At 45.9% G+C, this 26,686-nt stretch overlaps 3 protein-coding genes across 5 annotated transcripts; 1 reads left to right on the top strand and 2 right to left on the bottom strand.

Moving 5' to 3' along the window:
* Positions 1-218: 218 nt before the first annotated feature.
* Positions 219-6,656, bottom strand: SGF29 (SAGA complex associated factor 29). Of its 2 annotated transcripts, XM_028703286.2 has the most exons (10): positions 6,524-6,656; positions 5,525-5,603; positions 5,143-5,218; positions 4,885-4,957; positions 4,723-4,787; positions 4,165-4,294; positions 3,918-4,064; positions 2,442-2,477; positions 2,200-2,362; positions 219-1,088 (listed from the first exon to the last, which is right to left on the bottom strand). In XM_028703286.2, the coding sequence occupies exons 2-10, from the start codon at positions 5,597-5,599 to the stop codon at positions 972-974; spliced, it is 882 nt and encodes a 293-aa protein (XP_028559119.1). In that variant the 5' UTR covers positions 5,600-5,603; positions 6,524-6,656; the 3' UTR covers positions 219-971. The 2 variants fall into 2 exon arrangements, with proteins under 2 accessions (XP_028559119.1, XP_028559121.2); XM_028703288.2 differs by lacking the exons at positions 5,525-5,603; positions 6,524-6,656 and adding an exon at positions 5,386-5,524.
* An 8,760-nt stretch (positions 6,657-15,416) lies between these two features.
* NUPR1 (nuclear protein 1, transcriptional regulator) lies at positions 15,417-17,653 on the top strand. Its single transcript, XM_077917138.1, has 3 exons — positions 15,417-15,635; positions 16,688-16,839; positions 16,987-17,653. Exons 1-2 carry the CDS (start codon positions 15,533-15,535, stop codon positions 16,828-16,830), a joined length of 246 nt encoding a protein of 81 aa, XP_077773264.1. The 5' UTR covers positions 15,417-15,532; the 3' UTR covers positions 16,831-16,839; positions 16,987-17,653.
* Positions 17,654-17,780: 127 nt separating this feature from the next.
* On the bottom strand, positions 17,781-25,448 carry LOC114581879 (uncharacterized). Of its 2 annotated transcripts, XM_028702575.2 has the most exons (12): positions 25,258-25,445; positions 25,023-25,134; positions 23,937-24,030; positions 23,611-23,665; positions 23,154-23,294; positions 22,229-22,389; positions 21,988-22,086; positions 21,631-21,776; positions 21,013-21,187; positions 19,997-20,109; positions 19,824-19,908; positions 17,781-19,630 (listed from the first exon to the last, which is right to left on the bottom strand). In XM_028702575.2, exons 1-12 carry the CDS (start codon positions 25,379-25,381, stop codon positions 19,574-19,576), a joined length of 1,362 nt encoding a protein of 453 aa, XP_028558408.1. In that variant the 5' UTR covers positions 25,382-25,445; the 3' UTR covers positions 17,781-19,573. The 2 variants fall into 2 exon arrangements, with proteins under 2 accessions (XP_028558408.1, XP_077773262.1); XM_077917136.1 differs by lacking the exon at positions 17,781-19,630 and having other exon boundaries at positions 19,651-19,908; positions 25,258-25,448.
* Between the last annotated feature and the right edge of the window lie 1,238 nt (positions 25,449-26,686).

The raw sequence follows: 26,686 nt of genomic DNA, 5'->3' as shown, positions 1-26,686 counted from the left end.
CAAACCCTGTAAAGATTAAATGAATTTTTAACAAGCTTAAAACTGACTGGCAAAGTTCACAGCCACACAGGAGAGAGGCCAAAAATGAGATGAACAAGGGCCTTTTATGGCTGAAAGGAATCGGGTGATGGAGAGGGGTGGGGCCTTAGAGAGAGACTCAGTCTGTATCCTGTGAACCCCCACCGCTGGTCTGGAAATCATCTACACAGGACGTCAACCACAGTTCACAAATATCCTGCTGTTCTTTATTAATTGCTAAATTTTGATGAACTTCCCACCAAACCAGTTTTGATCCAAATCAAGAATGACTTAGGTGCATTTTAAGCTGGAAACGTGCTTTTTAAGCTGGTAAAGACACCAGGCCTGAAAATGTTAATATCCCATTCCCCGTGAAGAGAAAACCCTCACAATTCTAAACTCTGAATCCAGAGCCAGCCACACTGATGTTGTTGGGCTTGCAAGACCACCATTTTGTGAATGGCATTTTTATTTGGGGCAGCACACATGGCTCTTTCCTCACCCTCTCTTTTTGTGTTTCCCAACACCCATATAGCCGCCCAGAGTGGCTGGGGAAACCCAGCCAGTTTGGTGGGGTATATATAATAAAATTATAATTATAATTATAAAAATTATTATAGGCCAGGCTGAGATGCTCAGTTGCCCAAGGCCACCAAATGAGATTTAATGGCTGCTCAATATCCAATGCCTTGAATCCATTTGGTCTGAAGCCCAAGCTTGCCCACAAGTCAAACCTCTGCCTTAATTCCCCAAAGTACAGAATTCATGTAAAACATTTCTATCGCTTTGCAGTGTGCTGTTGTGGTTAGTGGACATGGGATCTATATTACTCTGGATTTAAAAACCTGTCTCCTGCACCTATCAGTTTCTGTTTTATTAACTCTGCAATTGTAACAGTCCATTTGAGAGATCTGGTTCCTCGCCACGCCACCAGCATCCACTAGAGGGTGCTGTCACTTCTTCTTGGTTTCTTTGCAAGCCACTACATAGCGCTGAGCTACATTGAGGGGTGGAGAGTAGCCGTCTGCATAGCTGGTGTCTTCAAACAGCACAGAGTAATCGTCCTGCGGCTGAGAGAGAGAGGGGGGCAGAGGAGAAAGTTATGCATTATCTCACAGAGGGGAAAGGCCCCAGGTCCCATGACCTCAACAGATAACCCCAGAGGAAATTCACCCTAAGAGCAATGTTAATCAACTACTTTGTAGGATGACTTGGTCAAAGCAGGCTGTCCCTGCCCCAGACCCCTGCTACCTTCCAACACTTGCAATTCACAGAATCACAGGCACAAAGACCCGGGGGGGGGCACAGGATAAAGCCCCACATTGGGGAAGTGCTAGATGACAGCAACACATGCATTCGCTTCACGTGGATGCAACTAGAACTCCAGCTCAGCGTTTCACGAACAAGCTCCCCTTTTTTCTCCTCCTGCAATGGCTGTGGGAATCAACCGTGGTTTGAAGAGGGCTCGTTTCAGTAAGACTAACCACAGTGTAACAAGGTTAGCACACAATGCCAAACCATAGTTTAGCCCCACATCCAAACGAGACCATTATAGCTGCAGCAGTGCTCACGGTATGCATGAAGAACCCAAACTCAGTCTCCCAGTATCTCCATTTCAAATGCTTGGATAGAAGGAGAATGGAAAGACCTCTGGCAGAAAGTGGTCGTCAGCCAGGGCAGGCGTTGCTCGGCTTAGCGGTTCTCAACCTGTGGGTCCCCAGATATTTTTGGACTACAACTCCCATCATCCCTGAGCTCTGGACTTGCTAGCTAGAGGGGATGGGAGTTGTAGTTCAACAACATCTGGAGACCAATGAACTGACACCATATAAAGCAGCTTTATATGTGGGAAGCAGGTTAGATGGCTTCCGAAATAGTTTAGACAAAATTCATGGGCAGTAGGCCTCCGTGGCTATTAGTCAGAGCAAGAAGAAGCAAAACTTTTATGTTCAGAGCCAGATGTTGACAACAAACCGCTGGAGATGGCTATCAAGGGACAGACTGGGGTTTTTCAGAGGTATCTGGCAGGATTCTGTCAGAAGCAGAATGCCAGGCTAAATGGACTTTTTGGTCTCGTTCGGGCAAGGCGGTTTTTATGGTGGCCTAAAGGAGACAGTGCAAGACCAACGGGAGAGAAAGAGTCGGAGTCTCAGCTGCCCTGTCCTGTGGCCTCTTCCTTACCCGCTGTGGAGGAGTGTGGATAAGTGCTCGGTAGAAACAGGTAGTTTGTGGGTACAAGGCCAGGACCAGCTGATCTTTCTGGAACAAGGCCTCAGGGTCTGTTTCAGGGTTGGCCTTCCACTGGGGCAGGGGGATGATGCGGCGGCGGCTCAAGGTGTGGCGCCTGGAGAGAAGAAGCAGAAATTAAGGAGGGGCAAATCTGACATTCCCTCATCCCCTTCAAGAGTCTCTTCTTCACTTACTCTTTCCCTTCTTCGTCAATGTCATCCACCTCATACCTGGGGAAGAGAACACGGCAGGTGAGAATTCAATGTAAGCAAGAAAAATGAAGGTAGAATCCAACTTTCCCATGGACACCAAGCGGTGTGCATGGGAAAGTTAGGATCCATCTTCTTTAGAAAATGTTTCTGCACCTAACACAAATGCAACACAGGTTTTGTGGTATGGTCACCTAGGTAGAATGCCTAGATAATTTATTTTATATCATTTAGCTGCTGAAGTCAGAATCTTCTCTGTTAGAAAGTCATTATCAGAACCAAAGAGGCAATAAGGGGGGGGGGGAATGGTCACAGCAACTTGTCAGGACATACCTCTACTGAGATGTATATTTTAGGACCCACTTGATTGTTGTGTTTGTGATTTATTTTAAACCATTTTTGATGTTGTGTTTTAATTTACTGTGGCCCACCCCGGGACCCTAGGGTGAAAGGCAGCCAATAAATCAAAATTACGGTAATAAAAATAATAGTAATAGATGTGCCAATCTTTATACTTCAAGCAACAAAGCTAACAAGCCATTTCCACCAAGATGGTAGAGGACCTTTCCTGAAGTAGGCCTGGCCTGCAGCATGGCCTGGCATTGTCTAGTAAGAGGCTGTGGACATTTGATGCACAATAGCTCATCGCTTCTGAAAATGAGGCTCTGGGCTATGAAGCCAGAAGACGGCATGTCCAAAGCCAGGGTGAGCCAGGAGAAACTGGGTCACCCAGCAAAACACAGGCCAGAACCTCAGCTCAGGACTTCCAAGAGTACCATTTGGTGAAGACAATTCTGGGAATGCAAATAACCTTGCCCTACTTCAGAGCTGCTCATTACAGAACTTTTACATCTGTGTCAAAGAAGGCACCAAAGAAAACACAAACCCAGCGCTGACCTCCGAAAAGGACAGCAGGAACCAACCAGGCTTTTCCGCAATGTTCCTCTCCCACTTGGCTCTCCAGATGTTGAAATACAACTCCCATCAATTCCGGCCACTGGTCTTGTTTGCTGGTGCTGATGGGAATTGCAGCTCAGAAACAGCTGAAGGGCCAAAGGTTCCCCATGCCTGCATTAGCCACCACGAAGCCACTTTCTCTGAAGATGTAGCTGCTCACTTTTCAGCACCTCCTAGAGAACAGGCCCAGGTGACCGTTGCATTCATTCATACATCAATTTGGGCTCAGTCATTGGCACCCAGACATGCCCAAACCACCACCAGACCTCTTGAAGAATCCTTTCTGACAATACATTTCTTCCTGAAGGCTTTAGGCAGGGAAGGCCAAGCATCCACAGACTTCAAAATCCAACTTCTGGTGACTGAAACACCCATTCCTGGTCCCGGATGCCTGTCCAAACACAGGGCTCCCCAAGCCGAATGCTACCTGTGACTGAAGGAAGTGGAACCCCAGACTGCCTTCTAGCGCAGTCCTGTAGCCCCAGATCTACCAGACACACTCACTTGTTGGTGGCGTGGTTGTAGCTCACGGCCTCAGCCAAGATCCACTGCTCGTCTCCGTCGACCGTCTTGACACGAGCAGCCACTTTGTCGCCTGGCTTGGCCACGTAGTCGCTAGAGGCAGGGATGGCACCACAGAGAGGGGGAGGTCTGCGGTGGAGAGGGAGAGAGAAGCGGCTGTAAGCAGGCCTGAAGCATAAACGCACAGGAGAGGTCCCCAGCACCCACCATGCGCCCCCCGAATAATCACTTCTCTCCAGGTTTCCCAATCCACAAGGGAAGAGTCATGGCCGACTGCTGAAGGAGCGTCATCAGCACACCGCGGCGCATGGTTTTGCGTGGTGGCTCCGAGTCGTTGTAGAGGCCGGCAATCTTGGCAGCTGTTAAGAGGAGAGGGAAACAACAAGGAGGGCTTGGTTAGTGTCCAGGAAGCTCTTAAGAACATAAGAAGAGCCTGATAGATCAGGCCAATGGTCCATCTACTCCAGCATCTTTTTCTCACAATGACTGACAAGATGCTTTTGTTTTCGCCCCTGGCTTCCCCATTTCCTTCCTGGAGAGAGGAGAGGACCCTCAGCTGACTTATTTCAACCACACCACCGCTCAGGGAAATCAAACTCACCCAAAGATTGCCCACGAAATAGCTTGGAAAGCCATACACCGCCGGCTCTCTATTTCTCCTGCTCCCTTGGCTAGTTAAAATGTTGTTGGCTTATGCTGGGATGGTTTGAAGCTGTTTGCTCCAGAGCTCTAAAGCTATTCACCCAACACAACTGATCTTGCCTTCTTGGGACCTTGCAGCACTCACCTATGCGGCGTTCTTCCAGAAGAGACTTAATTTCTGCAATCTTGTCCAAGTCCTTGCGCAGGATGCTAGAAAAGGAGGCAGAAACCCCAAGTAAGAGTCAATGGGAATTTCTTAAGGGAGTCGAAGTATCCCTACTGGAACATAACACTGAGCTGCACTCACTTGCATTCTGCTTCTGCATCAGCCTTGGCTGTTGTGTAGAGGCCACGTAATTTGGTCCGATAATATGGAGATACTGAGAGGGAGACAGACAGGGAGATGAGACAGTAAACAGGAGGCCAAGGTTTCAGTCTCCCACAATTCTTCCCTCACCCCTAGCCCTTTGGTCTAGTGGTATCTAAAATAGAAAAACCAGGAAAGAACTGAGGTCTTGGAGAGTATAAAGCAGATGTTTTAAAGTGGAGTGGAGTTGCAACTCACTCTTGTTTTCTGTCTGCATTCTCTCGTGCGTTTTCTGGATGTTGACTAGGTTGTGTTCACTTCTTGATCGTTCCTCCTAGGAAGGAAAGAGCTTATGGGTTACTTTACCAGCCATACAGAGTATCTACTTTAATACACAGACCATATTCACCCAACCTGCCACACTCAAACCAATATTCTGTCCATCCCTCAGGATACAGACGCTTGACACAGCATCAAAACAAAATGGCAGCCACAAATTACCATGTTCCTTCCATCCCAAGAAACTGCTGGAGAGGCCCTTTCTTCTCCTGTGCTGGACTTCCACAAGCAAAGAAGACTCTCTTTATCTGACCCAACTCACTTCCTATCGCTTCAGATTCCAGGAAAGCTACCATGTTACCTGTGTCTGTTTGATAAGCTGGTGCAACTCCCCCAGGAGCTCAGCGATGCGGGAATCGGCTGATACCAGAGCCATGTTACTGAAAGGGATAAAAAAAGAAAATAAAATTTAACTCAAAAAATGATTTCCTATGTTGTGCTTTATCTTGACTATGCTATTATATTCTGTGGAAATTCTGTCCTTCAACACACAGCAAAGCTAATAGTTTTTCCTAAGAGTTGGGAGGAGGGGTGAATGGGATTGAGGGCTTGTTTACTGTCACAAATGTGGACCTGTTTTTTCAGGATTGCAGAAGAGGTTTATCCTTAGAACCACAGAACTGTAGAGTTGGGAGGGACTTACACATAGGATACAGAACAAGTGTGCTTGGGGTGACCTCAATGAACAGCACCTATCAAGATAATGATAGCTCTTAATACATGCAATTATGCAAAGCAGTGTGATAAAAAAAATAGGGTTTCCCCCCTAAACACATTTATTGATGAAGGGATTCCATTCTGCAGTAGAATGCCGAATAATGTGCTGGGAATTATTCCATGTTAACTCAGAGCCCCTCCAACTGTCCTTCATTCATGATGATTTTGGTGGACTGTCATACACAATCCCACTTTCAATACTATTTGTATCCTTGCTGGCAGAAATCTGTTGTTTTGAAGAAACAGCATAAATCATTTGTTAAGTCTGAGACTAACTGGCCATTTACTATCACATCCCTCAATGGGCTTCCTTTGGTTCTTCATTTATTTAGGCTTCAGACACTTATGCTGCACCAGAATTAAATATAACAATCCCGCTTAGAACCACACTCCCAGCATGCACCACGGCCAGGCACCACTGAACAGAGGCCAAAATCCCAACATGCCATGCGGCCTGACAATGCGAGATCTTACTGTAGCCTTGAATCACATTTGCTGCAGGCGCGCCTGTATAACCGGCGTGCACACGTGCCCCGGTTACACGCACTAAACATATCCTGAACACGCGTCAAGCCATACATACGTTCTGCTGTTTGCGCATCGAGGAAAGCTCTACCGCACATCCCCGCATACTGTTGCTGGCATAATGGGAACTGCCTGCTCGAGTTCCCGGATGCGAAACCCCGGCAAGCCTTGCCCCGTTGCCAGTGGCAGGGAATAGCTTCAGTGACGTTTCATGAGTGCGTCCGTCATTACTGCGGCGCTAAGTGGAAGTTCGCGTGTGATTTCCCTATGGGTTCCAGCAAAAAAGAGGGAACGGGGATATTGCCTATTTTATCTGCCACGGCTCATTCGCTTGAGCGAGCTGCTGCTGACTGTCCTGCTTATGCGGGATTAAACTCTCTGAGTTAGCCCACTAATCTTCCGATGGCGAGAAGCGAACTGCTCTTTCAAACTGCCACCCTTCCCTTTTGATGGATGTAATAATGGAATACTAAATGGTTTAGTTTTTGTAAAATATGCAGAGATATATGATATGCAAAATGAACCATGGAAAGAGAAGAAGGGAAGTCATTGATATTTTAAGGTTGTTTAAATGAGTATTCTAAATTGTAAAACAGAAAATTTAATAAAAATGTTTTATATAGATACATATAACTGCCAACCTTCTCTTTCGGCAAACTTCACCTTTTATCTTGTATCACATTTTGCCCTTACATGTGATTATCCCCCCGCCCACAGCACTGTCAATAGTGATTCTTTTTGTAATTTGCTGCTGCAGCTCTTTGAAAATCAGCCTCTGCCTATTCTCTTGAACGAGGGCTGCGGCCAATGAGAAACCTTCTGCACGAGGGTCTCCTGGGAGTTGTAGTAATTACCATGGGGCGTCAGGCTTCGGGTCTACTCTACCGTCGGCATTTAATGCAAAGCATGATGGAGCTGGGGCTGCTTAAATCCTGCTTTTCGAGGGTGGTGCAGCGCATACGCATAGCAGAGCCACTAAAGTTCTTTCAGGGGTGGGGAAGACTTCATTTTGGGGACAGAGAAGTTGTTGCTCTTGTGCGAGCTTCTTCCTAAGTAAGCCCCGCTGGATACCAGTCGGACTTACTGTCAAGTATGTACGGGATTGCAATATTAATAAAACAGAATGGAGCTGCGTAGGAATTTTAGAGGATAGTGTCGCAGCAAATCCAACTAAATGGACAAGACTACTAAAGATTTCTGTTACCCGCTTTAAAAGGGGTTGCGGTGGAAACTAAATGCAAAAAGTGAAGCGTTTCTTTGGAGGGGGAATCTCGTTTGTTTTAAGCAGTTGTACCCCGCTTTCTCCTAAAAAATGAACTCAAAAGCTGTGAACAATTAATAAATCAACATACGATCATCAGAACAAAAGGAAAACTAAACTGCGGCAAGTATAAAAAGGAAGCATAGCCCATCAAATAAAAAGCGAAAGAAGTACATTGAAGGAAAATGTTTTAAAGACTTCCATACCTGATCTGAATCACAAGCAAATTATGAAGATGTGGGCATGCATGGTTAGAATGCCTAGTGTCTTAAGAAAAAGGAAATCCTGGCAAGAAACCATAAAAATGGCACCCAAAAAGGTTTGATGTAAAAAGAGAACCAATCAAATTTTCTCTGCTAGAACAGCTACAACCAAGGATACCCCCCTGAAAGATCCCGGTGTTGTCTTCTAACTCTAGTTAATAATTCCTCTGCATCCTTCTAGCAAATGAGAACAAACTGAACCAGGACTGCTGATCCTAGATAAGATTGTACAGCACTGGCAAAGCAGGACTGTCCGTTGCAGGGGAAGGGATTCAAAAGATAACTATGCCCCTAGCTTTGGTGATATCTACAGGTTGCCCTTGGACCAGCTGTTTCAGGAAAAACAACGTAGAGTTTCCTTTGAAGACCAACGATTTTATTGTGGAGTACATTGTTATCAGTTTTGTACAGATACTTTTAGAAGGGCTGCAGCAACTGGGGTTTAGAGTAAAAAATTAAACAGTGAGGCCACATTGTCATGAAATGCAAGAGGTATTTTATACCAGCTGCACAAATATAAGATGGGGGACACCTGACCTGCCAGTAGTACATGTGAATTGGATCTAGGGGTCTTAGCAGACCATATGCGTAACCTGAGTCAACAGTGTGATGCAGCGCCAAAGAAAGCTAGTGATATTCTGCATCAACAGAAGTATAGTGTCCCGATCAAGGGAAGTAAGAGTACAGTGGTACCTCTAGCTATGAACTTAATTCGTTCTGGAGATCCTTTCTTAACCTGAAACTGTTTTTAACTAGAGGTGTACTTTCACTAATGGGGCCTCTTGCTGCCGCTGCGCTGCCGGCACACGATTTCTGTTCTCATCCTAGGGCAAAGTTCTCAACTCGAGGTAACTCATTTTGGGTTAGCAGAGTTTGTAAACAAGCCTTTGTAACCTGAGGTCTTTGTAACTCGAGGTACCACTGTACTGCTCTATTCTACCTTGGTCAGACCACACCTGGAGTACTGTGTCCAGTTCTGGGTGCCACAATTTAAGAAGGATATTGACAAGCTGGAACATGTATAGACAAGGATGACCAAGATGATCAAGGGTCTGGAAACCAAGCTTTATGAGGAACGGTTGAGGGGGCTGGGTATGTTTAGCCTGGAAAAAAGGAGTCTGAGAGGAGATCTAATTGCCATCTTCAAATATCTAAAGGGCTGTCATAAGGAAAATGAAGCAAGCTTGTTTTTTCCTACTCCAGAAAGTAGGATTCGAACGATGTATTCAAGTTTCAAGGAAGGAGATTCTGACTAAACAGGAAGAACTTTATGAGAGTATGAGCTGTTCGACAGTGGAATGGACTCCCTCAGGAGGTTGTGGGCTCTCCTCCTTGGAGGTTTCTAAGCAGAGGTTGGGTGGTCATCTGTCATGGATGCTTTAGTTGAAATTTTTACAACTCCACAATTTTAAGATTCTATGATAGGTACAATCTGGAAATTCAGTGCAGGGATAGAGAATCTGGTGCCCTCCAGATGTTGATGAACTACAACTCCCATCACCTCTGCCTACTGGCCATGCTGCCTAGGATCAATAGGATCTGGCAGTCCAGCGTCATGGAGAGCCACAGGTGAGCCACACTTGCAATGCAGTCAGCACAGTGGCATTCATAGTTACGCTGACTGCAAGCACTGTCAGGCTAGACCTTCATGAAGAAAACTGAAAAATGCAACCATATGGAAATATGTGTGGCCGTGTCCCAAAAATGTGGTTTTATGGCACATTGGTCCCTCCCTGCAGCTTCTGGAGTCTCTCTTCCCACCCACAGAAAAATAAACGGTTACTGCTAGGAAGAAGAAAAAGGGAAATGAAAATAAAATGAAGCAATTGCTGTGTCATTTTGCACGGGGGCGGTTAAAATATAGACTGCTTACTGGAACTCTCAATGTTAATACCCACACCAGAGCTTCCATGAAAAAAACCACACCCTAAGCCAGGGGAGGATGGTGGGTGTGGTAGTGGCATCAAGGAAGGTGATACATGTTTTCTGATTAGGCCACTGTTTATCAGAAACAGAATCAAATCACTTCTATTCTCAAAAATAGTGCTGTGTCTGCTGATTCTGAGATGGGTGTTGTTTCTTGTGCTCGCCCACAATCATCCCCTTAATGTTGTTATGGTGCTACAAAGTGAGGCCAGTCTTTTTCTAGGCTTCTGTAGTGCATTGATGGTTTGGAAGATGCTCATTGGATAAACACCAGCCACTTGGGTGAAAGGTTAGAGAGGGATACAGTATTTTGGAGTGTAGGCTATCTGGAAGCACAAATCTAACGCGTGTGTACTTGTAAGTCCCACTGAGTCCAGTGACTTTAGAAATAAGTCTCATTAATTATGTCCACAGGTAAGTGTGGACAGGATTGCAGGCTGGTTTTTGCAGTTGACTGGCAAGAAGCAGTTTTGGGGAGTTGTGATGGCATGTTGTTGATTTTGGAGAAGTGATACTGGTTTCAAAATTGTTGCTCCATCTCCGGGTACATCCTCTGTTTGTACATTTGTAAGTAAATAAGATATTACAAAATGTCATAATACTCTCTGGTCAAAGACTGCTTCGTGGAGCTTGCCACTGGTCTGAGAAAAGGACACACCAGCTAATTCCTTGCTAAACAGCCCCGTGGTTTTGTTGGCTTGCTCAGTATTTGAGTTATTTGGGCCAACCTTTTTCTTTCCATACAATCTCCTGAGGAGATGACGCTAAACTAGAAAGTCCACATACTTTAGACCAGATTGAAGGATACCTCTCTTCTGATCCAGCCCATTGCAGTGAGTGGGGAAGAGCATGCATACTTGACTTTTCTCCCAACATCCCTGCATGCCCATGTAGAAGTATAATGTCTGGCAAAAAGCCTATAGAGTAAAATCCAAAGCATGTGAGCCAAAATCTTTTCTTTTCCTGGCTCCCACACATTGGATTTTATGCTATATTCAGATACACTATGCAGATATGAATATGCAGGGATATGAAAACCAGGATGAGTACACTAGTTGGGCAAAAGTACACTCAACACCCCTCCCTCTGATAGGCTGGATCAGGGAGACATATAGTTTGTCCAGCTCTCTGTCACAGACAGGTTCAAATATTCTAAGAACAATTCTTTCAACAAATCTCCCTTCATGCCCCTAAATAATGCAATTCCTACTGTGTGTGCAACTAACAATACCAGTAATCAGATCAACCGAGTTTTTAAATTCAGCTTTAAAAGAGTCTTGGGTGAGTATATTCCATTTTTATTGGGGCAGCAGTGCTGGAGAGGCAGGTTTAGCCTTCCCAACTGTTAATAAGACTGGCACGGCATGGCGAGGGAACAAACAGGAAAATATATCAAGATAGCATTCTCCACTTCCACCCCGCAGCAAGGAGCAATAACAATTTGAGCTGTGGAGATTTAGACAGGACTGGCCCAAGGCATTTTACTGTCTGAGGAGGCCAAAGCCAAGATGGCATGCCTCCCCCCTTTCCTCTCCCATTGGCTCTTAGGGTTTGTCCACACCAGAGCAAAATGTGGATTTGCACCTGCCTATGTCCCCATTGTTAAAGCTATGGTTTTCCTAGTAGTGATGTATGGAAGTGAGAGCTGGACCATAAAGAAGGCTGATCGCTGAAGAATTGATGCTTTTGAATTATGGTGCTGGGGGAGACTCTTGAGAGTCCCATGGACTGCAAGAAGATCAAACTTATCCATTCTTAAGGAAATCAGCCTGAGTGCTCACTGGAAGGACAGATCCTGAAGCTGAGGCTCCAATACTTTGGCCACCTCATGAGAAGAGAAGACTCCCTGGAAAAGACCCTGATGTTGGGAAAGATGGAGGGCACAAGGAGAAGGGGACGACAGAGAACGAGATGGTTGGACAGTGTTCTCGAAGCTACCAACATGAGTTTGACCAAACTGCGGGAGGCAGTGGAAGACAGGAGTGCCCGGCGTCCATGGGGTCACAAAGAGTTGGACATGACTAAACGACTAAACAGCAACAATGTCTCTATTAATGTGGGGGTATCTGCATGATAGCCTCCCTATCCCAGTGTTGGTGTAGACCTTTCCCTTTTTAAATGTGGGGATTTTTGATCCTTGGAAAGTCTGAAATGTACATTAACAGAAATGGAAAATGATCCTCCACCACAGCTGAGGGCATCAGGCTAGATTAGAAGAGCACAGGAAAGGCCACGTCCCACCATAACACCTGTTGCTTGAGGTAAAAGGTAAAGGTACACCTGACCATTAGGTCCAGTCGCGGACGACTCTGGGGTTGCGTGCTCATCTCACTCTATAGGCCAAAGGAGCCCACGTATGTCCGCAGACAGCTGGTCATGTGGCCAGCATGACTAAGACGCTTCTGGCAAACTAGAGCAGCACATGAAAATGCCGTTTACCTTCCCACCGGAGCGGTACCTATGTATCTACTTGCACTTGATGCAGTGGCGTAGCGTGGGGGGTGCAGGGGGGGCCGGCCGCAGCGGGCGCAACATCTGGGGTTAGGGCAAATCCACAGGTTAGGGGGCGCAAATCCACGGGTTAGGGGGCGCAAATTACTTGCCTTGCCCCGGGTGCTGAGAACCCATGCTACGCCACTGACTTGATGTGCTTTCGAACTGCTAGGTTGGCAGAAGCTGGGATCGAAAAACAGGAGCTCACCCCATCGCGGGGATTCGAACCACTAACCTTCTGATCGGCAAGCCCTAGGCTCTGTGGTTTAGACCACAGCACCACCCGCATCCCTGTTGCTTGAGGTGGTCACCCCTAAATGGTAGGTCCAGCCCTAGATTTAGAACAATAAAATGGTGTGAGAGGTGTAGGTTAGCAGTTAAATCTCCTCCTCCAGGTCAGCTGCTCTGCTAAAAATTTCACCCCCACCCACCCCCATGGCTAATTTAAGAATTTTTAAAAAATAAGGTCAGGCAATACCATCACAGATCTCTCACATTACGTCTGTTTTGGCAAAAATGGTTAATGTGACAGCTGTCTCTAGATTTCTGTTGAACACAGAACCACACACACGTACGGCACTTTGCCTCTTCATCTCTTACTCTTAAAACAACTCTAGCTTCCACTGCAACCCAATTAACAGCATAAGAGCAGTAGCTGGGATCTGGTATGGGGAAAAAGTATTGCTTCAAGGAAAAACAGGAACAGCAGTAGAGTCACCTTGGAGCATAACAATAACATTGACTCAGCCTCTCCTTGTGACTTGATCTGCTTGTGTGTCTTGGGCAGGATCCAAACCACAAGGCCTCAGTCAGATAAAAATACACAAATTAGGAAAAGAGAGCGAAAGGGCCCTGCCTAGGGGGAACGTGAGACACAACACCAGGTAGAAAATTCAGGGCAGCACACCAGCACAAAGAAATAACAGATCAAAATTTGGGTCTAGAGTTGATTCCACGAACTGGTGTGGTGCAGTACTTAGGGTTAGACTAGGACCAGGGATCCTGGGTTCAAATTCCCTCTCACCAATGAAGTCCACCTTGGGCCAGTCATGCACCCTCAGCCTAAACTACCTCAAAGGGTTGCTGTGAGGATAAAATGCAGGGGAGCTGGAGGAGAGGTGTGTGCCAGCTTGAGCTCCTTTGAGGAACAGTGGGATAAAAAGCTGATAAATTGGATTGCATTTCTTGGTTCTGTATGAATAATTTCTCAGAGCATGTGTAGATTAGCATCTTAACAGACACTAGAGAAATATTATAAGTAATCAACACAGGGACTCCCAATCCCTGGCAGTTGCATATAAAACAGAGGATTCCTTCCAACAGAGGACTGCCCTCTGCAACAGATGGCCAGCCTATGGCATCCATGCTCAGCACACAGGGATCCCCTGTCTATCTGTTCAGCAGATGTGGGGAATCTCAGCTTGCAGGTGGACGCCAGAAGCTACAAGAGAGACACAAAAGCATGGAGCCGGAAATGCAAGAAGACGTATCTCAGCATAGGATAAGGGACTGGAATATATGAAAGCCACTTTAGACCACTTCCGGTGGCGATTGCTATCCAACACAATCACAGAGTTGGAGGGGGCATGAGGACTTCTGGCCCACCCCACCCCTTGCTCCACACAGGAAATCCTAAGCTAGAGCACCCACATAAGATGTCCACCTATCCATCCTCTGCCTGAAGATCTCCACTGAAGGAGAGCTCTTGGCAGGGGGCTCCATTTTCAAACAGTGCTTACTGTCAATGAGTTTCTCCTAATATTCTACCAAAATTTACCCTCCTGTAGCTTCAGACCATTAAAGAACAATCCTGTGCTCCGTGGCATTACAAACCTAGTTTCTCAGGTGCAGTGATGGAGGTAAACACTGCTTACTTGGTGCTGCAAGGCAGTGTTTCCCAACCTTGTGCCTTCAGCTGTTTTTGGACTACAATTCCCACCATCCCTTGCCACTGGTCTTGCTAGTCAGGGATGATGGGAGTTGTAGTTCAAAAACAGCTGGAGGCACAAGGTTGGGAAACACTGCTGCAAGGTACTATACAAACCACTCACTACACTGTGTGGGACAATTTAAAGTGGCTTTTACAATATGTAAGCCAGTATAACACAGCGTAGAATCATCATTCCATAGGCAAGATTGCACTGAAATAAGATATAAACACTAGAACTCTGTATGCCCAGAAGGGTAATTTAAAGATGTTACTAGTCCACATTAAAAAAAATAATCTTGTGGCACTTTAAAAACAGATTATTTTGGCATAAGCTTTTGTGAAGCATATGCCATCAGATCTATGGCATATTGATTCATAGACAGATATGATGCAATGGAGTTGAAAGTTTATGCCATAATCTACTAGTCTTGATTGTGCTGCAAAAAAAAATTTCCCCCGTGGAACGGACTAACAGGACTAACTTATCTGGAAGTAATAGTCCTAGTTACTAGTCCACTAATCTAACAAGTAGTTCACACTGTAATTTTGAGTACGTGATCAATAAAAAGTAAGCAGTAGATTCTACACCTGAACTAAGGAATGTGGTTATAATGTTGATTATTTCAGCTTTCTGTCAAAGACAGTCATGGTCAATAGACATTAATGATCGACACATAGACCCTCTCAAATATACACAAAGTGGATCAGGTCATCTTGTGAGCAGAATGATGCCCAGCCCTCAGCACTCCCGGGTAACCACCTTGCAGAGAAATTTACATTTCACATAAGCCTCTGGGCAACATTCATTGTGCTAATCAAATTACTCAGGAGATGTTTGGATTGCATGTTCTTGACGGGAAGTTTTGGTTATAGGATCAGGTGAGGGGTGGGAGTGGGAAGTCCTTGAGCATACGGAAAAGGAGATTGTATTGTCACGTGAAGGAGATTGGCAGCATCAGATATTTTACCAGTTGCATCAGATTCTGAGATCTGTTGCCTGTAGCTTTAAGGGGTGGAAGAGGATGATGCAATTGTGGGTGTTGTTGGGGGTGTATATATATATGTTGTCTCCCAAACACATTGAGAGAGAAAAACAGGCTCACAGAGAAGACAGATAGCACTTTGAACTCCTGGTTGTTGTCATTCCTTCCTTCCTTTTTCTCCACTAGCTGTCAACGAAAGATCGGTCCCAGCATGTCGACTTCTTTCGTCCAAGTCGAGAAGCTACACCCAACGCCTTTCGAGGTGGAATACTTTGACCAGTATGATTTCTACAGCCTGACGGACAGATACAGCAGTAAGTGCACTGCAGAAATGGGGGAGAACCCAAGGATGGGAAAATCCCATATTGTGAAGGGATTCTTAGGGTTGCAGTAGAAACTATGCTCTGGGTCGTTTGAAAAACACTGGCATAGATAAAGAAGAAACGTATAGAAGGATGGCAGGGAGCTAGGGGCAGTGTAAAACCGTAATGCTGAACAGCAAGCTGTGAGTGATCCCGTGCAAAAGATTGCACCTCTGTTTGCTGCATTAAATTCCAACACCCCTGATTCCCTTTTCACAAATCCTCCACCCTAAAATTTGAATTCCAGCTTCACCCACATACATGCCTTGCAAGCCAAGTTTTTGTGCATCTTTAACCACTCCAGCTGTGTGCTGCCATAAAGCTGGTTAAAACAGGTTACTGGTCTGTAATAGCATTATACTGTAGTCATTTTGTGGCTTGCCTACAGCGGGGGGAAAGGATGTCAAAGGGTTAACAACTCAGTACTAAGCGAAGGCATCCCTGGATGTTGTGGGTCAGTCATGTGGTGCGTTTTTCCTTATAAACAAACAGCCCCAAGTTACCATTGGAATGCTCTTCACAAACAGAGCCATGCATAAATGTGAATCACTCTGGTAGTGCCTGATTCACAAGATGACTAGCAAAGATCTACTGTCGCTGCATGAATCACCTGTAGCTGTTCAAGTCTTTTCCTCCATGGGTGGAAAAGCAGCTAGAGGGTATGATTTCGAGTAGCAAAAAATGACTACAGGGGAAAAAGTTAAAGGGCTTAAGTCACAGCTCCCTAGGCTGCTTTTCTTCATCACCCAGGAAAACTGCGTATGCAAAGGACAGGCCATAGCAGCTCACTTCTCTGGAAGAAACCTGCTTCTTAGGCTAGGGGTGTGTGGTGAAATTAGCATTAGCTAAAAGCTGCAGAATCCCTACCCCTAGTAACACTAGAGAAGCAGATGCACGCTAGTGCATAGCCACCCCTCACCCTCAAAATAATTAGCCGTTTGGGGAAATTATAGTCCAACTGCCTGTGATGCAGAATACTATTAACTTGTGTTTGGTTCCACCAGGTGGCTCCTCCCGCAAAGGTCGTTCCAAGAAAGAGGCGGAGGATCATACAAACCGCCCAAATCCTGGGGGCCATGAACGTAAGATAGTATTGAAGCTGCAACGCACAGAGCAAAAACGGAAAGGGCCAGCATCCAAGAAATGAAAAACGCAGGTGAGAGGCCTCCTCTGTGCTGCTTAACAAAATGGCCGTCCTTCTGGCAATGTGTGGATCAGGTGTCAAGCTAATACTCACACATTGGCCACAGGAAATTGTGATCCGCACTGCTCACAAATCTTTCCCTCACTTTTCCCCCCACAGCTCTGAGTCTGATCACAACACTCAGGTTCTGGACACAACGGCAACGTCGATACGGAGATAGATGAACGCCACGCAACGGTGGTTTCTTTTGAGGAGGAACAAGGTCTACTGCTCGCAGCAAGTGAGAGTGATGCTGAAGATGGTCAAGATGACCGCAGCCCAGCCCAAAAACCAACGAGGATGAGAATGAGGAAGAGACGGCCGCAGCAGCCATCCCTCTCACCTCATAAAGGCCAATGGAAGGACGCATATTTAAGCTCAGAATAGAAAATAAAACCTTCCAAGCCTTTCCATTTGGGTTTGGGTTTTTAAAATTGTATTGCAAACTGCCCTGAGGTAAATTTACAAAGGGTTATATACAGTTGATATACAAATGTATCAAATAAACAATATACAGATTTTAATATCTTGCCTGGGGGTGGAAACTCTTCACCCGCTTACTTACTGATATGTAATTGCCTATGTAAAAGTATTTGCCCTTTTCCCAATTTTGGGGTGGTAGCTGGTGATCTACAAGTAGTGAAACTGGGAAAATCGTGGATAGCATGAATTCATAGAAAAGCTGCATCCACAGAGCACCAGAAAGGGCAGAAGGGAAGGCAATATATTCAAATTGCACACCCCAAACCAATGTACTTTCTAGATTAAATAAAGATGCATGACTGTTTTCTTGTGACACTCATTTGAATGGAGCTGGGCCAGGAAACATGAGGAAAAAGCAGAAATTAACACCAGGAGGGGAAGGAGCTACATGTGAGGACTAAAAGCTTCTGGATGAAAAAAAGAAGGCAAGGCAAATTCTACAGCGAGCTTTATTAAATGCGCCATCCTCCCCACACCCACCCTTAGTGGTAATGTTTGCTGGAGCACATTGCGGAAAGAGAAACTTGTTTTACTGAAGCCCTAGGCAAGGGGTTCATACCAGCAAATTTTAAAACAGCTTCTAATGAGTACATTTTACGAATTTCAGGCTACACCCCTCCTCTTCCCCATCACCACCTTAGTATCAGTTCGTACCAACAAAAGACACAAAGCTTCAGAAAGTGGTGGGGAGGAACCAAAATGGTGAGCCGATTAGCAGTGACACAGCCATAAATTCTGGCTCCTCTCCTTTCCTGAAGCAAAGCAATCTCTTGACAAACTTGGAAGTTGGTAGTTGGCATACATACCATGGGTTATTTTCTGTTTGTAGGGAGAGAAAGACGATTGAAATTGAACTCTTGCGCCCCTGTTCCATTGACTAGCACCACCACAATCCCATTTGGGGATAGGGCTTGAGAAGTTATAACCCCGATTGTAACATTTTTGTGCAGCTGTGAGGGTAATTTAGAAACTCAAATTAAGCCATTTCTCTTGGATCATGGTTTACATCCAAGTCTCTTAAAGCAAGGGATTAGAGAAAAATACCTCCCTCTACACTGAAAAGTTTCTGATCCTCACAACATGATTGGTTACTGCTACTGTCACTTGCCTCAATATGTGGAGTATCTCAAAACAGATGGCAAGATCACTCTCTCTCATGGACACACCATCTTTAGCCATTTCACGAGGCACAGAGATTACAACGGAGATGTCTGAGAATCAATGAATGCAGCTGAGGGACCCATATGAGGGAAATTAGCTGAGACAGCCCTTTTTTCCAGACAGGTGCCACTAGATGTGTGGGATGAGACTCCCAGTATGCTACAATGAGTGCTGGAGACAGTATAGCTTATATTAAAAATGCAGTTATGGTGAGAATTCACAGCGTTAAGTATCAGCATAGGTAGGACTGCAGAACGAACGAGAGGACAGTGGTTATCGGCAAAAATGTCCTGACTTCCCCTCAAGAGCTGGTATCAGTTGAAGGCACTTCGTAGTGTGAGACGGAGGATGACATGGGCATCTCCAAGTCCTAATGCAACATCCAGAGATGTTCAGAGGTATGAGGTATTGCTTGCCAAAGGACAAGAAGAAGACACTGAACCTGACATTTAACAGAGACAAAAGTCATCCTAAGGGACAGTGGATGGGCCAAGGCTAGTTACAGGTGGAAGTGATGCAGAGGTGATGCATTGCCAAAGGAGGGGAGTACCAAGTTAGGGTCATGAAGACAGGCGGTCCCCATCTTAATGAAAATGATGTTAGTAGCCAGTAAAAGAGCATTATCAGCTTATAGTGTTGCCAATTAAAAACTTGGTTATTTAGGAGTGACATAGTTCAATCAGGTGCAAAAAGCAGCTGGACAAGGCTGCTGTTGCTCCCTCATGAGGCCACAGAGGCACCATCCCATTAAAAGTTAAGTGTAGCAGCCTTAGCAGGACTCGTAACAAGTGTGGACGCAGGGCACCACTGGTGTGATTGATCCCAGTTCAGAAGAACACAGGGTGCCCACTCCTATCCAATCAAATACAAGGAGTTGACCTATGTAGAACAGATGCCAAGTCAATTAGAGTCCCATGAAGTGGCATTTTTTTTAAAAAAACCTGGCCCCTTAGGACGGTTCACAGTTGCTGTACAAATCTCTGTTCTCTGGAGTGACTCAGAGGGGAGAGATTTTAACGTGGCAGGGGATTGGCAGTCTCTTTGAATCCATTAGGGAGGAGTTTCAGCTCAGGTCCTGCTCGCCGATGCTTTGGCGAAGGTATTCCTCATAGAGCTGTCTCTGCAGAAAAAACAGAATTACTTGTAACCTGATACACTGGCCAGCCCCTTCTCCTAGGAAGGATATCCCCAACCTACCATTACCCAGAATCCCACACAGGAGTCATGAACCCTGCCTCTCCTAAGCATGATCCTTTGGCACAGATGCCAAGCCCCGTGTCATAACTCCAAACCAAATTCCCAAAGCTGTCAACCTTTTTTTCTAGCACCACGTCCACTACGTAGTCTCGCCTGTCCTCCAGCTGCCGCTTTTGTTTCTTTGAGAGAGTGGGCTTTGTCCTAAACAAGAAAGGAGGAGGGATACGTTAGTGTGGTGCATGTCTCCTCTGCACAAGGCTCTCTTAGCGTTAAGCCGAGAGTTTCTTACCTGAAAGTGTAACTGGCCAAGAGCAGGAGGAGAATTGAGAGGCCAAGAAGACCAAAGAATACTGTTAAGGTTTGCTCTTCAGGGACAAGGCTCCACATGGAAGCAACTGGACGCTGAAAAATAAGATAGTGGGTGTAAGACACAAGAGTTTGCATTCTTTAAATATTTTTTTACTAAAAATCCAAACATTTTATGGCAAGGCAATCCAAATTTCCTACTGACAAAATTGAAATTCTGTGTCCCGCAAAAAATAAGCAATATAAGCATGCATGCTCTAATTATATTTATCATCAAGTGTTCTACTATCTAGGCGCTGCCCAAATTTATTTTGTTTACTTTTTAAAGAACCACGGTTGTTTCCCCCCCAAAAAAACACAGTTTTCTTATTTAAGAAAAAAGAAAGAAAGAAAATTGGGATTCGTACTGCACTGAATCCTGCAACCATGTTGCATGGGGGAAGAATTATAGACAGCACACAGCCATAGTTATTTGTATCAAAGTTAATTTATCTAGCATTTGTGACTACAGGGTATATCCAGTTAGTCACACTCAGAGGATGCCCATTAATAATAATGTGCACTATTAACTTAGGTCCATTCTTTTCTTTTTTCTTTTTTTCATTCTTTTCAGTGGGTCTAGTCTGGGTAAAGCCTGGATACAACCTTCTGACTTATTTCTTCCACCCTCCAGAGATGCACAAGTGAGGAAAGGATGGCAATTTTCTAATTGCTCCTTTTAAAAGCTTGCTTTCAAACCTGTCTATCCTCTTATACATGAAAGCTAAAATATGGCTTCGCCTCTCCCCTGCCCCTCCAAATGAAAGCAGAGATTCTGCTACACTATTACTTTTACACTTGCACAGAAATGTGGATAATACATGGCTCCAGTCATAAAAAGTGTAATGCAGCTTAACTGAGGAGCATCCTGAGAAAGCACGGGGGGAAATAGTGATTATGGGGCACTGAGGAGCAATGGGAAGCTGAATTGAGGGAAGGTAAGCAAAAAAAAGCACTCACCATGGACAGCTCTAACGCCTGGCTTTGCTCTTCTCCCAACACCAAAGTCCAGAGTTGGCGAGCAAAGGCTGTACCAAAGAGCAAGGTCACGAGGAGAAAGATGGGCAGGAGGCAGCCTGCTAGCCCAAGCAGCGCTCCCCGGAAACGAGCGCGGAAGTTGCTGTTTCTGGCCACGCTGGGCACATAGAGAGGAGAGAAAAAGAGCAAAACACACACACCTGGGAACGAGGAAGACCACTACAATGTCCCAGGCACTCAAATCCTGCTACCCCTAATGCACTCATAGGTGTCTATTTCCTGATTTCCTCTCCAATCTCTTTCACAATTTCTAGAGAAGATCTCTCCGGCCCCAAACACACGTTAATTAACTGCTCAATGTCCCTCCCACATGCATTTCACTTCAGGGCGGCCAGGTGGGCTCGCTAACCTGCCTTTTCATCCCATAAAAAACTTCACACTCCATTCTTCCACCTGTGATTTGATGCGCTACCCTGCTCCCGGCCAACTGGTCCGCACAGCCCACCCCTTCACAGACTGACAAGCAGCTCCAGCTCTTATGAGGAATATGGCAACGTTCAAGACATTCTTCTTTCGCTTCCCACAATGCCGCGCTCTTACTTGTCCTCTTCTAGCAAACGCTGCGTGGCCTCCTCAATGAGGTGGCAGTCCCGCTCCAAAGCGTTGAGTGTGTGCTGCACAGTTTGGCTGATTGTCTTCTCGATGGTTCGGCAGATCTCCTCAATCTGATTAACGCACCGGCTTGGCTGAGGGACAGTTAGGCTGGTTACACACACCACCATTCATAGCCCATCAACATCCTCCTAGCAAATCTCACTTTTCTCAAACACACCAAGGTGCAATTGTTTTGCATTTTTTCTTCCCTCTTCCCAAGGCTTCCCACCTTTTCATTAACTTTACTTCATGGAGGCTTACCCATCACTGCCACCTCTGAAATGGCAAAGGGTTGCCACTCACCTTATTGGAGTTGGGGATGTAGATTGTGGGCATATCAAACCCGCACTTATTGAGGCCTGGGCGCTTGCAGAGTTCCTGGACAATTTGCATCAGCACCCTCTGTCAGGAAAGAGAACAGATCAGAATCAAGAAAAAGGGAAAGACCTTGTGCTGCTCTAGGCTGCTTCCCTTACTGAAACAGACATTCTGTCTCCCATTTCTTGATCATTATCCCCAAGACAACCTCACCCTGTGAGAGTACCTGTCTGTCACCTTCTGCACCCGCCTCATCAGCCTTGCTGAGGTAAAAATGCAGCTTGTCTCCGTGCCCCTCATTGAGGTTCTCCACAATGTTGAGAGTGCGTTTGCAAAGGGCCTGTCCCATGGGGTCAAAAAAGACCAGGATGAGGTCGCAGAGCTGGCCTGGAAGCCAAGACAATGACAGAAGAAGGGAGTTAATCTACAGTAAAAGATGCCTCGTGCTAAAATATTATCCCTACTGCCACTGTGGCAATGTGGCATTTCTCTGTGAATTCTTGCCACGAAGTTTTCTCATCACTTGCAAAGATATTTTCACAAATTCTCCCAAAGACACTTATTACTAATTATGAAAGAAAACAGCAAAAACCTAATTAGGAAAGAAAACAGCAAAAAAAATCAAATTTCCCTCCAGATTCCAACCACCACATCTTTGTACCCCAGAGTTTCCTTTCTTTATACCTCCAATCTGGGTCCCCCCCGCCCACAGGTCCATTTTCTTTTGAATACTAGCTTGATTCAGAATAGCAGTTCTTCCCGATGCCATTTTCTAGATCAGGAATGGTGAAAATGTGGACCTCCAGAGGTCACTGGAATCCAATTCCCTTCAACCCCAGCTGGCACAGCCAATGGTAAGGGATAATGGGAGCTGATGTTCAATGACACCTGGAGGCTTACAGGTTCCTCATCTTTGCTCTGGATTAAGAACAAAAAGAAAGCCTGCCGGATCAGGCCAAAGCCCCATCTAGTCCAACACTCAGTCCTCACAATGATCAATCAAGATCCCTGTAGGAAGCCTGCAAGCTGAACCCGAGCACAATGCCCAGCAATTGGTATTCAGAGGCATAATGCCTCCAAAAGAGGAATTCATTAAGAGAATCTACAGCAGGAGACAACTCCATTCTGTTTATACACACTGCTACACTCACCAAACCAGATAAGTGCCCCTTCCACATCAAAAGGATATTTCATGTCTCCATCCACCAAGCCTGGCGTGTCAAGGAAAGTGACCAGGGGGAACTGCTTCTGCTTAGAGGTACAGATCTCAGTGCTCAGGTACTCTGGCACACCTAAAAGAAAGAGGGGAGGAAAATTAAGACTCTGAAGTAGGCTCTTACCACTGACAGATGCTAAGCACTGTGTCTGTTCTCTACCTCTCCTGAAAACAAACATCATACTCCAAATCATTCTACCCACTGTTGTGGTGTAACTCAAGGTGGCAGAGTTCCACAACACCACGTATCTCAATGACTTAATGGCATGATTTCAACAGCCACCCACAAATCCTGTAGATGCCAGTTGCCTGCCTTAAGGAACAACTGATTCAATTCATGTCACCATTTAATGCAGAGGTCCACTCCTTGATCTTAATTATTTGCAACTAACCTTTGAAACTCTGCAAGGCCTGGAAATGGGGGTACAGATGGAGTGTGGCATTACCCTGTAAAGGGGGGGGGACGACAAAAAAAGTTAGAACACAGGATACTGTACTACAGTACAGATAGCATTGAAAAGATCAGACAAAATCTTGGCCATAGGTCCATCCTATATGTGAATTCATTATTTAAGTTCTTCAGTTATTCCAGATCACCTTATACACTCAACTGCTTATATAAGTGGAACTGATACTGTTACACATTTACAAGGAATCAATCTTTGTGAGTGTGGTACCACCTTTACTTAGGAACTCCTTGCCTATAGGAAATACTCACCGTGAGAGATTCTCGCTTCCTTCCACTAGTGATGAAGGTGAAACCCTGAGTCTCAATAGCTACACCGGTTCGTTGAATGTGCTCCTCAACATACCTGCAGGAAAACATTGAAGGGAACAAGATGCTTTTGAATGATGGAAATGTCATTTGACCCATTCCCACCACAAAACTACCCTGGGTATCTTATAGATTATAGCCCCCTCTTTGCATACTGAAACAAGCCAGGATGAATGCGAGCCCTCTGGTACTCAGAATATCCTGCCCAACCCATCAACTAGCAATAATTCATAGCAAACAGTATCTTGCATAAATACCAAGGAGTTCCACGAAATGACACCTGTATCTTTTGTTACTATGTATCAGTGTTAAGAAACCACCCTAACAGCCTTGCAGACACCCCAATGCCTCCTATTCAGCAGCAAAACCTTCCTCAAGTCATCAAACACTGGGGGGGGGGGGGGTGTTGAACTGGAAGTTTGGCAGAGACCTGAAATGCACCACCACCAAACCCCATAGGATTTCCCCAGAGCGCCATGCACCCGGGGCCAGATTTAGGTTTGATGAGGCCCTAAGCTACTGAAGGTAATGGGGTCTTTTATATGTCCAGCTGTCCTTTGTCAACAACAAATTGTCGCTGTTTTTCGTGTTGAATATATGCTATATGGTAATTTATGGACCTAACAGGTATCTAAAGCCATTTGCCACTGTTGCTGTATGTAGGTTTTATTTTATTTGGTTTTTTATCTAATATTTTGGAAATGTACATCCAGTAGGTTTTTTCCTTTAATTTTTTGGGGGGGAGCCCAAGAGAGTGGGGCCCTAAGCTATAGCTTGTTTAGCTTATACGTAAATTCGGCGCTGCATACACCCATGCCAGCACACCCTTTGGCACGATACTCTGCTTCCAGCTCACTTGGGTTTGCCCAAAATGAGTCTCTTAATGTCAAGGTTGTGGGTTCGAGTCCCACTTTGGGCAAAAGATCCGTGCATTGCAGGGGTTGGTCTGGATGACCCTTGGAGTCCCTTCCAACCCTACCATTTCTATGAGTCCCTTTGCCCTCCTTTGTATATCCCTCTTCAGCTTACCAGTTGATGAAGCTGCTCTTGCCAGCACTGTGGTTGCCCATCACCATGACAGTCACTTTGCGGCGTGGTGGGAGCAGAGTTAGACCCAGGCGCCCCCCAATGGACACCAGCCCTGGCAGGGGGAGGGGAAAGGTTAACTCCTGCACACACACCCCCACGAAACCCTTCAGACGCCCCCCACCCCCCGACCCAGGAAGACACCCCCCCATCTTCTTGTCCCATCCCCAACTCTCACCATGACCCGGATGCACATAAAGCGAGTGCGCCTCCCGCAGGACCCGCTCGGTCACGGATTCAGACACACTCGCGGCCGCCGGGTTCGCGGCCTCGCGGGGCTTCCCACCCTTGCCCCCAGGCATGGCTACCGGAGAGCGAGGAGCCAACGGAAACGGCAAGGAAGCCTGGGAAGCGGAGCGGAAGCAAGGAAACTACAGCTCCCGAAAGGCACTGCGCGCACGTGGGGGAAGAGGGGCTTGTCTTTCCCATAAGGCATCGCGCCCAGCAGGTAGTCAAGCCGCGTAGACGTTGCCGCTTTCTTAAGTAGACTCAGGTGTACGCAGCGGCACTACAGTTCCCATGGGGCAACGCGGTCTGAGGCGCCTATCAAACGAGAAGCGAAACCCAAAGGGGGTTCAGTCGTGATGGTTGTTTGCATAAACTTCTGGTTCCCGATTGCGGGTGGCAAGAACCTCGGTGTAAGAGGCAATATCGGTGGAAATAGACGCGAACGTGGAAAGCTCGGACCAGGCAGGGACAGATGTTCCCTTTTGCTTGCTTAAAAATGATGTCCTCTGTTAAGTTGTGGGTAGACAGAGCAGACGACGTAGCGATTTCTCCAAGCACCTCTTTATTTGTAAGCTGGAACAGAACTGAACAACAAACAGCTCAGCCGGCCTGCTTTTATAGGCAGCCGGCTATCAACATTGTAGCAACAACAACCCAGGGTTTCCCGCCTAAAGTAACTGACATAGACCTGAGTGAAAACTATGTACATGATACTCCTGGTGGCCAGTGTGAGAACTTCAATACATAACATCCTCCATCCCCAAAACATATTTAGTGTGGTGGGGCTACTTTTTAAAGGCTGAAGGAATAGCATAGATCCGTGTGGTGCAGCTCTCCCCGACATACAGATGTAGGGAGCGCTACACCAGTTGAATCGCCTTTCACATTCCAATCCTATGCAGATTTAAGCAAGGCTAAAAGTTCATTGATTTTCATGGGTTTACCTCCCCTCAACATTCCAGCCAACCTAGGAGTTCAAAAGCACGCAGTGGAAGTAGATAAATAGGTACTGCTCTGGCGGAAAGGTAAACAGCATTTACGTGCACTGCTCTGGTTTGCCAGAAGCGGCTTAGTCATGCTGGTCACATGCTGGTACGTTGGCTCCCTTGCCAATAAAACGAGACGAACGCCGCAACCCCAGAGTCATCCGCGACTGGACCTAACGGTCTGGGGTCCCTTTACCTTTACCTCCCCTCAACATAGGATTATGTAACTAAAACCCTCAACAAGGAACCTTTGCTGTACTAACATACTACTAGGTGTGCTGTTGAACCGTCAATTTATATATAGAAAGAGGCATTGTAGGGAAATCTTCAGGTGTTGGCAAGGCAGATTTTAACCTTTTATATGGTTTTTAGCACATGGTTTTATGTGCAATT

Source organism: Podarcis muralis, chromosome 13 (genome assembly GCF_964188315.1).
Source record: "Podarcis muralis chromosome 13, rPodMur119.hap1.1, whole genome shotgun sequence".
Taxonomy (NCBI): Eukaryota; Metazoa; Chordata; class Lepidosauria; order Squamata; family Lacertidae; genus Podarcis; species Podarcis muralis.
The sequence above is the reverse complement of the archived record's forward strand: the minus strand, read 5'-3'. Positions and strand labels throughout refer to the sequence as shown.

What these genes read in the sequence shown, in the direction of transcription:
- SGF29 (XM_028703286.2), bottom strand. Translation starts at nt 5,599, where the DNA reads ATGGCTCTGGTATCAGCCGATTCCCGCATCGCTGAGCTCCTGGGGGAG. An exon ending in TCTGGAAGAACGCCGCATAG is followed by an intron (nt 4,295 to 4,722) that starts GTGAGTGCTGCA and finishes TCCTCTTAACAG; the next exon opens with CTGCCAAGATTGCCGGCCTC. An exon ending in ATTGACGAAGAAGGGAAAGA is followed by an intron (nt 2,363 to 2,441) that starts GTAAGTGAAGAA and finishes TCTTCTCTCCAG; the next exon opens with GCGCCACACCTTGAGCCGCC.
- NUPR1 (XM_077917138.1), top strand. Translation starts at nt 15,533, where the DNA reads ATGTCGACTTCTTTCGTCCAAGTCGAGAAGCTACACCCAACGCCTTTC. An exon ending in CCTGACGGACAGATACAGCA is followed by an intron (nt 15,636 to 16,687) that starts GTAAGTGCACTG and finishes TGGTTCCACCAG; the next exon opens with GTGGCTCCTCCCGCAAAGGT.
- LOC114581879 (XM_077917136.1), bottom strand. Translation starts at nt 25,381, where the DNA reads ATGCCTGGGGGCAAGGGTGGGAAGCCCCGCGAGGCCGCGAACCCGGCG. An exon ending in AAGAGCAGCTTCATCAACTG is followed by an intron (nt 24,031 to 25,022) that starts GTAAGCTGAAGA and finishes GTTTTCCTGCAG; the next exon opens with GTATGTTGAGGAGCACATTC. An exon ending in ACATCCCCAACTCCAATAAG is followed by an intron (nt 21,777 to 21,987) that starts GTGAGTGGCAAC and finishes ACTGTCCCTCAG; the next exon opens with CCAAGCCGGTGCGTTAATCA.